At 37.5% G+C, this 15,157-nt stretch overlaps 1 protein-coding gene across 9 annotated transcripts in view; it reads left to right on the top strand.

The window, feature by feature from the left end:
- Positions 1–366: 366 nt before the first annotated feature.
- The window catches only part of Map3k4 (mitogen-activated protein kinase kinase kinase 4), a 62,339-nt gene continuing 47,548 nt past the window's right edge, over positions 367–15,157 (top strand). For 5 of the 9 annotated variants that reach the window (XM_048805879.1, XM_048805877.1, XM_048805878.1 and 2 more), the window contains exons 1-3: positions 369–559; positions 1,753–1,842; positions 5,230–6,593. In XM_048805879.1, coding sequence (XP_048661836.1) covers positions 490–559; positions 1,753–1,842; positions 5,230–6,593 — 1,524 coding nt within the window. In that variant the 5' untranslated portion in view covers positions 369–489. Of the gene's footprint in view, positions 560–1,752; positions 1,843–5,229; positions 6,594–15,157 lie in introns of all 9 variants that reach the window. The other 4 variants (XM_015498608.2, XM_015498609.2, XM_015498610.2 and 1 more) reach the window with 1 other exon arrangement.

Here is a 15,157-nt window from a genome sequence, read left to right as displayed (position 1 = left end):
TCCATTTTTAGTTCTTTTTCTGATTTGTATCTTCTAGTCCTTTGCTGTTTTTTCCCTTAATTTGTAAGTTTTTAGTTTTAAACTTCATTAAAGTCAGAAAGAGCTCTGGAAATATCAGAGGTAGCATCTCAGTTGTCCCATGTTGTGCTCTCTGTTGTTCACACCAGAGCAGCAGCAGTCACAGTCATTGATCCCTTTGAGTGAAAGAAGGTCTCACTGAGTTTTCACAGGTGGAAATAGAGAAGGATTATAATGCTGAGGAGACATACACATAGCATTTTAAGGGGTTCTTTAAAGATTGAAATCAGTTGAGTTTGAGGTCACTTGACATATTACTCAGTGTTTTCTCTCCCAACTGTCTTTCACAGGCAAGCGTACACATTGGGAGATTCAGCTTGCAAGAGTCCTGAATCTGATCCTGAGGACTTTTCTGATGAAGCAAACACAGAACATCCATATGGCACCTCTCCTCCCAGCACTCCTCGACAGATGAAACGAATGTCAGCCAAACACCAGAGGAATAATGTAGGGAGGCCAATTAGTCGATCTTATTTGAAAGGTGAGTCTTGTACTTAAAAAGATAAACATGAAAGGGCACTGCATATAATATTTATATAATGGTATATAATATTGTTAAGATATGTATATTATATATTAGTATATATTATTTATATGATATGTAGCTGTTGGTTGATACTTTCAACAATAAGATTAGGGGCTGAGGTTGTGGCTCAGAGGAAGAGCGCTCACCTAGGTTTGATCCTCAGCACCACATAAAAATAAAATAAAGGTATTGTGTCTACCTATAGCTAAAAACAACAACAACAATAATAACAAAATAAGATTAGTAATTCCCTTTATTTTAAATTTGAATTTAATGCTGCTTTTAAATTTTCTTAATTTTTGTATTGTTACCATTAGCAATATTGTTAATAGAGGAGACAAATAATTATCTAGAGGTAGAAAGGTTTGTCCTGAGTTATTGGTTAAAGTCAGTGATGTGAGGCATTTGAAGATGTGAAAGAGGCCAAGTGTTTTCCCGTGTGCTAACCCAAGATGACCAAGTATAAGATTGATGGCCCTTTCTTATTCTTTTAATCTCTTTAAGTTGAAATTTTTAGATTCTGTCCATCCAGAAATGGTGTATCAAGAATTCATGGAGAGATAGCCAGGCTTTCCTTCCCTGAATTCCTTAGACCACCTGAGAGCTCTGCCATCTACCAGTGACCTATAGTGCTGTAGGGCTCTCTCTGTTGCTATGGAGCCACTAGATGGTATCCTGCACCTTGTAACCTTGGATGGAACCTGTTTTCTACTTTTAGAAATTTTAGAGCTGGAAGGGAGCTCAGGCCACTTAAGTGTCTTCCACTTTTCTGTTTGGTAGGATCCAAAATCCAGTTAGTATTCCTAGAAGTTGAGAGTGTTTTTTGTTTCCACTTCCTCCTGTCTGGTCCCCGCTGCTCTTTTTGGAGGTAGGTGAATTGAACCATGCAGAGCTGGGCCTCCTTGTGTCTCACATATGGCCTGGAACCTTATATCACTGAAAACTTAGGGTTTTGGTTTCTCTGTTAAATTTAGAAAACCACTTGCCCTAAAACAGATTCCACGGTAATAAGTGAAACTCATCCACCTATTACCGTGCAAGACCATAATTTTATTCCTTATCTCATCTGAGAAGCTTTTCCCTGTTGACCTCAAGCTCATCCTTGTCTCTCCTTTTCCTTAGTGGGTTCTTTCTTTCTCTTTGGCCAGTTTCCTTTCCATACAGATTTCTTCAGTATGTGATCTCTCATGGCTTGTTCCCTCTGCATACCCCTTGGAGCTCTTCAAGAGGAAAGGGAGGTAAGAGTGGTGGGTCATTGTACTTCCACTTGAGTGCATTCTTATCCAGAGAGCAATTCCCAAACAGCCAGGAGTCTTTTCTTTCACACAGATGATGATTTTCCCATAGAAGGTGATTTTTTAAACTGTTTAAAAACTTTATTTGCAGTAGGTTGTTAACTACTTGTCATTCTTACCCTTTTGGAAACAAATAGCTTGCTATTTATAATTTGTCATTCTGAAAATCAATCCTTGTTCATTTTCTCAAAGAAATTTACCCACTTTTCTTATCTAAAATAGATACCAGTGAAGTAGCCACTACAGAATCCATATTAGTTAATAAATAAATATTTGATTTGTATAGATAAGATGAAAAGATGCTGGTAGTATATCCTCTTTTTCTTTACTTGTTGGTTCATGATATTTTAGAAAAGGAATTGAGGACACAGTTCCCCTATTTTATAGAGTGAGAAACTGAGGGCCAGGGCTTAAAGCTATGTCTTTACAACTGGAAGGCTTGAGGGAGTGGAAGGGCTATTACCACTACTTCTCAAGGGATACAGTGTGGACTTTCTTCTAGTGCAGGCAGAAGCAATAAACTTATTAATTGAAGGGAATACTTGTGTGATATCTGAGGATATCCTTGCTCTAATGATCATTTCATATTTTCAGGGAAACATCGTGTGTAACTGTTTATGCTTTCTCACTTGAGAGGAGATAAGGCCAGTGTTTTAAATTTTAGACAACACATATATGGTCCATCAGTAATGGGCTTTGGGGTATAATAAAAGTTCATCAGTGATGTTAATGGTTTACACATATTCTGCAGAGCCATTTCTAGGTGTGCATGAATGGTGGAAATTCAGTTGTCTAATGTCTTTAAACATATGAACCATACTGCTTGTCATTGGCTGCTTTCATTTTAACTATAAAGTTCTTTTTATAAGTTTTTCATATTCTTCTGATTTGTCAGGAACTATTGGTGATTTTCCAAATGCAAAAAGTATTCAGAGTTTGCTTTTGTTATACTACAGAAATTGTATTTTAAAGCCACTTGGGAGATAGGTGTTTTACTTGCCTTAAGCTGTTGGGAACTAGTTTTGTAGTCCTGTAATTAAAACTTGCAACATAGAACATTCTGTGTCTCTGACTTCTGTACTTGTGACCCATTTTCCTTTGCAGAAGCTCTGTTTGCATTGACTTTTTGTTAATTACAGGGGGATTTAGTATTAGTAGAACACTGAAAAAAATTAACCTGTCCATCATAACGGGCTTTGGGGTATACTAAAAGTTCATCAGTGATGTTAATGGTTTAACACAAAATGTACAGTGTTTAGGGAAATTTGAGTCTAAACCTATAGATGTTTTTGTAACACTCTAGTGTTTTTCTCAAATCTCCTTTAAATTGATAAGTCCTTTATGATTTTGTAAAGGTCTGTTTGGTCATTAAACGCTAGAAAGTACTCTTCTGTTTACTTGTACCATCATAAATATATTTGCAAAATGTAGCTACTGCTGAGGTAGACTGATGGATACATACTGGCACATTTATTTGTACTGTAGTTTATACTAAGTTTAAATTGCATTATTATTTAAACTTAGATTATGAATTTCTATTTTGTATATACTCTTCAAAGCAAATGTGTTTTGTGTTTTGGGGAAAAAAATAAGTGTTTCTGTCTCCCTTTGCCTTCTTTCCCAGTTTGCTTTTCCTTATACACAATGGATTGTATATCCTAATATTTAATTACTACTTTATGTAAATATAGTATTTTAAAAATTCTATAATCTTGTAAGGTAAACTTAACAAGACTTGTGTATATACGTATGACCTACAAAATTAGTTTTTTAGGCCTGCTAAAATGAGATTATATCAGTGCCGAAAAGTTAAATTATGACCTTGCTTTGGTCCTTTTGATTGTTGCCATAAAGATTTAGACTAAGTATTTTCATGGTCTGCAACTTTATAAATATAGCATAGATTTGGCTAGTCTTCTGGAATTATTAATGTCATTCCAGAAATTTTTGATTAATTCTGTTTCACTTAGGACCTTTAAATCATGGAAGAGCAAGCACAATTATATAAGGAAAATAATTCTTTTTCACTCTTCTCTATTACTTTCAAATTATAAACTTTATACAGACATTTTGTGGCTATTATCAGTAATGCTTTATACCACATTAATTTTCTAAGTTTTTTTAATCCTAAACTCTAATAAAATTGTTTTTTGTTATATATGATTTTATTTTCTTTAACCCAAAGCTGTTTTCTTGGGATGCACATACTAGTTAATACAACCTTTTGTTCTATGTCCTCATTACCTCTCTTCGTCATACTTTTCCTGATTGTTCTTTCATAATATCCTGCTGTTAAAGTATATCTCTGTATTCTATAGATTCATATCTTTGGATTTCTTCCCTGAGCCTAACACCTGTATTTTAGTTACCTAGAGACATCTGTACCTGACTGTCTCACAGTGCCCTCAGTTTTAGTATGTTAGAAACTAAGCTCATTAATCTCCACTTCCAATCCTCATAGCACAACACTGTGTATATCATTCTGTTTCTTTGTAGGAAGAATATACAGTGAATTCCAAAACTTGGAATTATTAAAACTTTTACAGTTATCTGAAGGAAATATGTGATAGTTACTTTGTTTGCATTAATTTTGAATGATTGTATGCCAGTACTAAAGACTGGACAGATTATATTGAATTAATTTATGAGTCTTAACATGTTATCACTTATTTGTTAGTGGCAAAGAAGAAATAAGGAATTAAATAAACTAAAGTTAATATTTTTGCTTATCTTTTGTCAGGGGCTAGGTTTGTTGCTCAGTTGTTGAGCACTTGCCTAGCATATGTGAGGCACTGGGTTTGATTCTTAGCACCACATAAAGATAAATAAGTGAAATAAAGGTATTGTGTCCACCTACAACTAAAATTAAAAAAAGAAAGAATTCTTACATTAGTTTACTACAGTGAGATTAATGATGCAGAAGATCTAAGTGATTTGCTCATGACAAAGGCAGGAATTGAATGTTTTTGAATTCAGGTTCTGTCAGCTCTCCCATGGCATTTGTTTTTACTTACATTGAAGGTGATAGCTTAAAGAAATTTGATGAAATGCTTTGATAACTGCATTTTGTAGTGCAGAGGTAAACAAGTAGTTTTAGTTAGTAGGTGTGAATTTAAAAGAATACAGCACATATGATGTATCAAGGAAAATGAATATAATTTTTTTTAGAATTTTAAAGAGAACTATATTTTGATTCTTTAAATGTTTAGCCTTTGGTATTTCCCACCCCACAATAATGGTCTCATTAAATACATGTGAATATCAATTTTTGAAAATATTGAGCAGCTTCATATTTTAGAGCTACATAATATTCTGGTTTTTTTTTAATAGAAAAAATGAATGCATCAAATCAGCCTCCACATAAAGACACTGGGAAAACAGTGGAGAATGTGGAAGAATATAGCTATAAGCAAGATAAAAAGATCCGAGCAACTCTTAGAACAACAGAGCGTGATCATAAGAAAAATGTACAGTGCTCATTCATGTTAGACTCAGTGAGTGGGTCTTTGCCAAAAAAATCAATTCCAGACGTGGATCTCAACAAGCCTTACCTCAGCCTTGGCTGTAGCAACGCCAAGCTCCCGGTTTCTGTGCCCATGCCTATAGCCAGGACCGCACGCCAGACTTCCAGGACTGACTGCCCTGCAGATCGTTTAAAGTTTTTTGAAACCCTACGACTTCTGCTAAAGCTTACCTCAGTCTCAAAGAAGAAGGATAGGGAGCAAAGAGGACAAGAAAATACTTCTGCTTTTTGGTTTAACCGATCAAATGAACTGATTTGGTTAGAGCTACAAGCCTGGCATGCAGGACGGACCATTAATGACCAGGACCTCTTTTTATATACAGCCCGTCAAGCCATCCCAGATATTATCAATGAAATCCTTACTTTCAAGGTTAATTATGGAAGCTTTGCCTTTGTTAGAAATGGGGCTAGTTTCAATGGTACTTCAATAGAAGGGCAGTGCAAAGCTCCTCACGGAACAAAGAGTATGGGTTACTCAACATACCATGAGCACCTCCAGCGCCAGAGGGTCTCATTTGAGCAGGTAAAACGGATAATGGAGCTGTTGGAATATATAGAAGCACTTTATCCATCGCTGCAGGCTCTCCAAAAGGACTATGAAAAATATGCTGCGAAAGACTTCCAGGACAGGGTGCAGGCACTCTGTTTGTGGTTAAACATCACAAAAGACTTAAACCAGAAACTGAGGATTATGGGCACTGTTTTAGGTATCAAGAATTTATCCGACATTGGCTGGCCAGTGTTTGAAATCCCTTCCCCTCGACCATCCAAAGGTAATGAGCCAGAAGATGAGGGCGAGGACACAGAGGGAGAATTGAAGGAATTGGAAAGTAGTGCAGATGAAAGTGAAGAAGAGCGAATCTCCCACCCGAAGGTACCAGAAGTCAGGCCGTCTGTAGACAGCGGTTTCCATGTCCAGTCACGAGACTGTGTGTCCAAGAAGCCTGAGAGACTGGAATCTGAGGAGGAGTCTGTGGGCTGGGGAACGGCAGACTACAGCACCGAAGCGGGCTTCAGTAGACATTGTCTGACTTCTATTTATAGGCCTTTTGTAGACAAAGCCCTGAAGCAGATGGGGTTAAGAAAGTTAATCTTAAGACTTCACAAGCTGATGGATGGCTCCTTGCAAAGGGCACGCCTAGCGCTGGTAAAGAATGATCGTCCAGTGGAGGTAGGTGTCAGTAGGCATCAGTACCGTAGTGTCCTTAGTTCTGTCATTTATTATAAACTACAGTGTAAGTTGTCGGTTATTATGTACTTCCATAATGCTGATATTTCAAGCATTATTAGCACCACATAAAGATAAATAAGTGAAATAAAGGTATTGTGTCCACCTACAACTAAAATTAAAAAAAGAAAGAATTCTTACATTAGTTTACTACCGTGAGATTAATGATGCAGAAGATCTAAGTGATTTGCTGGAATCTGAGGAGGAGTCTGTGGGCTGGTCTCCACTCCTCGTGGCAGCTCTCTTTCACTACATAACTTTGTGAATGACATGTAAACTACATGTATGTTGTGTTGGTTATTATGTACTTCCATAATGCTGATATTTCAAGGCATAATAGGAATTACTATAAATTACACATTTAATTATTTCTATAAAGTACCATGATAAATGGATCTATGAATACCATAAGAAATTTAATGAATTAAGGTCAAGGTGATATGCAAAGGGGAAAAGCCCAACCATATAAATGTAGGATGGGGAAGGATAGGCTAGTGTAAATAAGGAGGGAGGAAAGTCACAGTCCTGGGTGACTTGCAGGTAGTTACAGAAAAAGTTAAAGTCATACTCAGGTATTTTTAAGTGGATGTGGTATTCACAGATACAACTTTTTCCTTTTACCCTTTGACATAGATTACTCCCTTTTGAGTAGCATTTCCAGTTTTGGTTACTATATTTTAAAGAGATGTGAATTGTAGAGAAATGTAAAAATGACCAGAGGAAAAAGTGTATACTATTTGGTAAAGTTATAGTGTTCACTATAGAGGATAGAAATTTAAGGGAAGTCTTGATTATTATTAAATATTTGTTTTAGTGTCTATTTTTGAGAAATCAGTGTATTATTAGAGGAAGTGGCTTAAAAACAGTATAGATATAAGTTTTCATAGCACCTTAGGAATTCCTTACTGTTAAGTGTGGCAAAACTAGAAAGGGCCATGTCATGGCCCTTGTTCCTTTTTTTTTTTTTTTTCTTTCCTGAATTAAAAACATATTTATTTTTGTTTTTTTAAGAGTACATTTTTAAATTAATTTTTTAAAATTTATATATGACAGCAGAATGGATTTCAATTCTTACTACACATATAGAGCACAATTTTTCACACCAATACAAAGTATATTCACACCAATTCATGTCTTCGTACATGTACTTTGGATAATAATGTCCATCACATTCCACCATCATTTCTAATCCCATGTCCCCTCCCTTCCCGTCCCACTCCTCTATCCTATCTAGAGCTTATGTATTCCTCCCATGCTCCCCCTCCCTACCCCACTGTAAATCAGCCTCCTTCTGTCAGAGAAAACATTTGGCATTTGGTTTTGGGGGATTGGCTAACTTCTCTAACTCCATCCATTTACCTGCAAATGCCATGATTTTATTATCTTTTATTGCTGAGTAATATTCCATTGTGTATATGTGCCACATTTTAAAAATCCATTCATCTATTGAAGGGCATGGGATATTGTTCTTAAGAGTCCAAAAATAGTTCAAGCAATTTTTTCCGAGTATGTATGTTCATCTGGCTTAAATAAAAAGCACTGAAATTAAGTGAAATCACTTGTACCTGTTAGTCTGTGATTGAAATTTTATTAGCCCTATACATACATACATACATGCCTGCATACATACATACATATGTATATGCTTGTTTTTTAATTGAGTTTATTATGTGATCTGACTTGCTTTGGAGTCAGAACTGATAAAACAGAAGGCATTTCTCTAAGATGGGAAACATAAGAGAATCTGAATTTGCACGCTTTTCTTTGATTCTGATGGCCAGATCATGAACCTTTAGGATAAGGGGGGGTGAGAGGGGGTCAAGCATTTGCATAAATATAGCAAAATCTTTATAAGATGAATCAGTACTCTTAATAGTATTTTAACTTTGTGAATAATGTTAGTATTTTTTTTTTGAGTACACCTTTTTATTAGAGTAAATAAGTTTTATTTCGTTGTGTTCTGTGAATCACTATACTACAACTGTATTACAATGCCGGTTTCAAAATCAATAGCAAAACTGTAGCTAGGAAATATGAGTTTGTCATATGTTTCAAATGGTGAATTGGTTTCTTTGGTCTAGATTTTTGGCGGGGTGTTTTAATTTCATCAAGACCCATGTGGGCAAGACCAGGTTGGTGTTTGATTTGTAGAAGCACAGTTTTGAGGTAACATGAGCCAAGAAGCCCTGACAGTGCGACTCGTCTCTGACTCATTGGTTCTCCTAGAAGGTGTGGTGCCTATGGGGAGGGCAGGGTGGGCACAACACTGGCTTTCTGTGAAGTGCTCTGCAGTCTCCCCAGTCCTCTTCCTCTCTCCTCCAGGCTTTGTGGACGTAAGGAATGCCACTAAAGGGAGTCATGTGCATCCTTCACATGGGTTACAACAAGAAAACACTGAGAAGTGCCTGGTATTTTTTGTGAACTTGAGTGGAATGTGACTTGAACCCCCATTAAAGTTGTGTTCTTTGATCATCTGAAATTTAAAGCAAGGTAGAGAAGAAGAGAACATTCAAAGCTAATGAAGTTGGGAGTTAGGCTCTCTACTAGAATTACCTGTAGATAGTTTGCTTTTCAAAAAATGAAGTATAGAAGTCTTGGTTGTTTTAAATTGTTAAGTGTCACATAGTGAAAGAGAAACAGCTAAAGTAGGAATTCTTCTATATTGGAGATTAATCCAAACTAACAAAGGATGAAGTTATGATGAACTCACTGGGAAAGTAAGATTTTGTTTTTGTTTTCCATTTCAGGAACATAATTTCTATAAGGGGAGGTGTGTGTGTGTGTGTGTGAGAGAGAGAGAGAGAGGTGGGGGGGACAGAGAATGAGAATATATGCATAGGCCCCTCACAGGTTTTACCAAGTGTATCAGGGAGAGAGCTACAACTCTGAAGTCCACTCACTGGTCTCCACTCCTCATGGCAGCTCTCTTTCACTACATAACTTTGTGAATGACATTATCTTTCTGGTTCTAGGTCTCAGGGTTCTGAAAAATGTGCATAACAACCCCTGTGAATACCTCACAGGGTGGTTGAGAGGATTCAGAAAATATTTTATATGGGAAAAACACTATGCAAGCCATATATATAAACTCTTTAATTTTTAGAAGTTCTGTTATTTTTTTTCCTTTGACAGTCAATTAATATGGGCTTCTTTACTCTTATTTTAAAAATAAATTTTAGGAACATCATGCTAAGTGAAATAAGCCAGACTCAGAAAATCAAAGGCAAATAGTTTTTCATATGCAGAAACTAGAGCAAAGTAAGGGGGAAAAAGAGGGGGAGTGGAATATTATAAGGATAGAGGGAAGACCAATGGAGCAGAAGGAGAATGAGAGGAAGGGAGTAGTAGGGACAGGTATTTTAGTCACCTTTTCCCCGCTTTGCCTAAAAGACCCATCAGAACAGTGTAGAGGAGGAAAAGTTTGAGAGGTCATGGTTTCAGAGGTCTTAGTCCATAGAAGTCTGGCTCCATCCCTTGGGGCTTGAAGTGAGGCAGAACATCATGGTGGGAGAGTGTAGCAGAGGGAAAGCAGCTCACAGGATGATCAGGAAGCAGAGAGAGAGAGAGAGACTCTGTGGTCCAGGTATATACCCACAGCCACGCCGCCAATACCCGACTCCTCCAGCCACGTCCCAGCTGCCTCCAGGGATCAGTTCACTGATGAAATTAAGGCTCTGATCTGATCATTTCTCCTCCACACCTTCTTGCATTATCTCACGTGTGAGCTTTCCGGGGACACCACATCTAAACTATAATAGACTGGGAAGGGGAGGAAATACAGAGTGAATTTAACTAGATTAGGTATGCGCATATAGGTGTACCACAGTGAATCCCACTTTTATGTATATCTGTAAAGTGCCAATAAAAAATAAATGAGTGAAGCTGGGCACAGTGGTACACACCTGTTACGCCAGCCTCAACAAAAGTGAGGCATTAAGCAACTCAATAAGACCCTGTCTCTAAATAAAATAAAAAATAGAGCTGGGGATGTGGCTCAGTGGCCAAGTGCCCCTGAGTTCAGTCCCCGGTACTCCCCTGCCCCTGCCAAAAGAAAGAAAAGAGTAAAAGAAAGACCATTAGAAAAGGGGAAGGGGACTAAGGGAAGGGAAAAGGTGGGCACTGGGAATTAAATGAAGTAAATTAAACTCCATGTATATATTAAATTATATAAATACATTAAGTATTTTAAATATTAGCATATATAAATATATAGCTATATTTATATGTCATATAAACATTAAGTATATTAAACTCCATGAATAACTATAATGACACCAATAAAATTTTAAAAATGAATTTTACCTTTTAATCTCTGCCAAGTAATCATACTTTTTTGAGGAATGGTACTGGAGACTGAACCCAGGGCCCTGCACATGGTAGGCAAGTATTCTACCATTGAGCTACTGCTCAGCCCTTTTTAAATTTTTATTTTGAGATAGGGCCTTAAACTTGTAATCCTCCTTCAACATCCTCCTGAGTAGCTGGTATTATAGTTGTGTGCCACTGCACCTGGCCAAATAGTGGCACATTTCAAGGCATACATTTCATGTAATATAATCTGTTAGACTTGAGACCGATTGTGTTCATTATTGTCAGAAACATCTTGACCAAGAGTCCTGAGGTGGGGTACAGTGGCTGACACTAGACTAAAAGATTGTACTTAACCAAGATTATACATAATACATACCGTATATTTTGTCTTGTATTTATGGTTTTTGTGATTATTGTAGTAGATATAGAAGAAAGATTTTATAAAGAAGAAATATATTTGTGGTATTTGGTTTGTCTTATCTGTCTTTATATTTTAATTCTTTTTAATATAATTAGTTGTAACCAGTATTGACAAATAACATATGATCTTATATTCTTTGTAAGTAAGCTTTATGAAATAATTTTCTTCTAAAACTTTATTATATTTCAAAAATCTTTTTAAAAGTTGTAACTAGTGATATTTTAAAAATGTGCAGTTTGTTTGAATACTAGAAATACCATGCATTGTCTTCATGGTTTGTTCAAATTACGAAGGTGTAGTTCCCTGGCTTTTGTTAATTGATTTCCTCGGGACACATCTCTTTTTCTTTTTCTTTCCTTTTTTTTGGTACTGGACATTGAACCCAGGGGCCCTTTAATTGCTGAGTTGCATTTCCAGCCCTTTTTAATTTTTGAGACAGTCTCACTCAATTACTCAGGGCCTTAGCCTCCCAAGTTGCAGGGTTTGCCGGTGTTGGCCACTGTACCCCACCTCAGGACACATTTATGATTACATAGGCAGTCTCTGATGACTGAGGGGTTAGTTTCCAAGATTCACTTGTAAGGCATCTGTTTGAGGTCTTGAAAATATGTATCTGTAGAAATGGTGTTGTAAATAAGAGTCTCTTAGGCTATCAAATAAAACTTATTTAAATCTATGTAACTAAACTAATAATACCAGCTGAAGTTTTTGTCGTCCCCCAACCCGGTCCTCATCCCCATCCCTGCCTTGGCAGCAAGAACAAAATGTAACAGAAAAAAATAAGAGAAAGCTCTTTTCTTCAACCCTTTTCCATAGATGATTATTATGATTCCTCATTTGCCTTCTGGTTTTCTTACTGCCTGGGCATGCAGAGCCGCTCCGAATCTCATTGTTGCTCCTTCTCACCTTGCTGTACTCTATCTTGCTGTATTGAAAGTGTGGTTCTCGGCAGCTCTTGGGGATGGATGTATCTGTGGCTAGTTCCTGGAACACCTGCTGGTGTCCCTGTGGTGGAGTGCTAGCCTTCTCCTTGGGTACTGCTCCTATTGTGATTTCCCAGCCTTCCTTGAAGGTCAGTGGGAGTCTTCTCAGCATTTGCTAATCTCAGGTCTGCTTCCCATAGGGACTGCAGCGAAGGCTGGGCTTTGTAATATTATTTACAGTTCAGTTCTAGCTTAAAATTTAATCAAGAAATTATGCGTGTAATATCAATATTGCCGTTGTATTTTTTGAAAAAACTTTTATCTTAGAATAGTTTGGGCTTTACAAGAAAGGAAAGTTCTCCAATGTTCTTCATTCAGCTTCCCTTAATATTGACTTCTTAGCTTTGTACATATGTTAAAATTGATACATTAACATTGGTATAAAATATTGCCAAGTTTCCTGGCGGCAAAAAAACAGTATCCCGAGAAACCAGAAACATACTATTAACTGGTTTCAGAATTGCTAACCTATGTACCCTATGAGAAATAAATTTATGCACTAGAGTGCAGTGCTAAAGTATTCTTCTTGCTGGGCACAACTGTGGCACACGCCTGTAATCTCAGTAGCTAGAAGGCAGAGGCAGGAAGTTCGTAAGTTCAAAGCCAGCCTCATCAACTTGTTGAGACCCTTTCTCCTGATAAAATATAAAAAGGGCTTGGAATGTAGCTTAGTGGTTTAGTGCCCTTGGGTTCAATTCCTGGGCTTAAAAAAAAAAAAAGTGTATTTTTTTTGCGTTTAGCTTTTTGGTGGATAGTCAGCCTGCTTTCCCCCTTCCACTCCTCAGTGACATTATATCACACACCTGTAGTGTGGTGACTTTTTATCTCAGTCTGCATGCCATCTTAGCATCCTCAGCATTCTGGTTGATGTTTTAAAATTTGCACTTTTGTAAAATTCTATGGGTTTTGTGCAATTTAAAATGTATATACCCATCAAATACTTAAGTTACAGGTTGTGATGTGGGTTTTTAATGCTTAGATTTTGTTTTCCTCATGAAACATTTTTCAGAAGAGGAAAAGATAAAATGAGTATTTATATTTTAGTGTGATGTACAAAATATTGTAACTGTCTGACACACATAATACCCCAGATACTGGGAAGGTGTTTGATTACTTTCTTAGTTGCTTTCTTTTGACTTAGAACTGATTATATAAGTATTATAATTCTGATGGCCAATGAAATACTGTTTGTCTTTGGAGTCAAACAGTAATTATGCTAATTTTCTTCAGTAAGCATAAGAACCCTGAAGAGTCTGACTTTGATATTTGGAGTGAATCAAGCATGTAGAAACTAGGAAATAGGACAACAGCTACTATTTACTGAGACTTACCATGTGCCAGACACAGCAGCTCTAGGAAGTGGTATCATTTCTGCAGTTTACAAATAAGGAAACTGGTTTAGGGACAGGAGATAACTTTTCCCAATCACCATGCTGTGGATTGCTAGAGGGAACCATACCCAGGATTCTGGAATTCCATGCTTTAAACCTGGCTGCATATCATCATTACCCAGGGAGCTTTAAAAATGCATGTACCTCTGCCCTTGGATGTGGGACAAGTCTGAGTCTTCCCGCATAGGACCTGAGATTGGCATTTTTAACCTATGTGCCTACCCCACATGTAGGCAGGGCAGCACCAGTGCCATCTGAGTTAGCCGCTGGAAACATTTGTGAGGCCACAGCACTCCCTCACCCGCTGTGTTAGGATCCCTGCTTATTATGCAGCTACTGTAGTTAACTTTTTATTGTGTCAATTATTATCTGAACTTTTGATTGAGTGACAGACTAGCAAGCACATACTTGCTCACTTGCCCTGAGGTTTTTTGCTTTCTTAAACAGACTTATATGAGGGATGGCGGGAGGTTGTGCAGCGTCGTTCTGGCAGCTGTGAGCCAGTGGAATCAGAACTGACATGAGATCAGAGGCAGGACAGAAGCCGTCAGGTTTCCGTGGAGAACTGGATCCCATGGTAACTACGCAGCAGCAGTGATGTGGAGATGACAGCTGATGCCTAGCATTAATTGGACACTTCCATGTCCCTCGGGCAAGGAGGAGGGTCAGCTAACTTGGTCAAGGTGGCACAGCCAGGGAGTGCACAGCCAGGAGGTGAAGCCAGAGCGCTTCTGTAAAGCCACTCATGTTCTCAACAGCGTGCTGTCTTCCAGCCGGAGTCTTTCCCACAGGTGTTTACAGAAAGTGAAGAGGGAAATGTGTGTGTCTGTATCTGTCGATTCATCCATCTCTATATATTATTTAGTGACTAGCTAGTATTTGAAAATGGGAAGATTTCACATAAAAATCTGGGTTTTTTGGTACTCCTGGAATCTCTGAGAAGCTTGGCAACACTGGGCCACATTCCTAGCTGGTACCTACTAGCTGGAGTTGACAGCCATATGACTGCTCCAGGTTACCCCAGCATGAACAGCCACCCTAGCGCACTCCTGTGCCTTGCTGGTCTGGTCCCTGGAGGAATTGCAGGTTGTAATAGAATCACATTGGAAGGGTAACAAAGACTTTTTTTTTTTTTTTTTAAATGTAATCCTTTATATTTTTGAAGACAATTTGCTTTCCTTTTACTTATTGGAATATATAAAGAAACAAAGTTCCTGCCTGTCCTGCTCTATCTTTTAGACTTTTCTCTGCTTCAGTAAACATGGATCTGGGTTACATAGTGCATGACATTTTCTGAAACAAATGTGACAATGCTGTACATACTCTACTACAACTTGTAGTGTTCTACATGTTCTCTGCAAAGCTAATTCCATCTAATAACAGCATGGTGTTCATTGTAAC

Source organism: Marmota marmota, unplaced genomic scaffold, assembly GCF_001458135.2.
Source record: "Marmota marmota marmota unplaced genomic scaffold, marMar, whole genome shotgun sequence".
NCBI lineage: Eukaryota > Metazoa > Chordata > Mammalia > Rodentia > Sciuridae > Marmota > Marmota marmota.
Note: the sequence above shows the minus strand (reverse complement) of the source record. Positions and strands in the feature narration are given on the sequence as shown.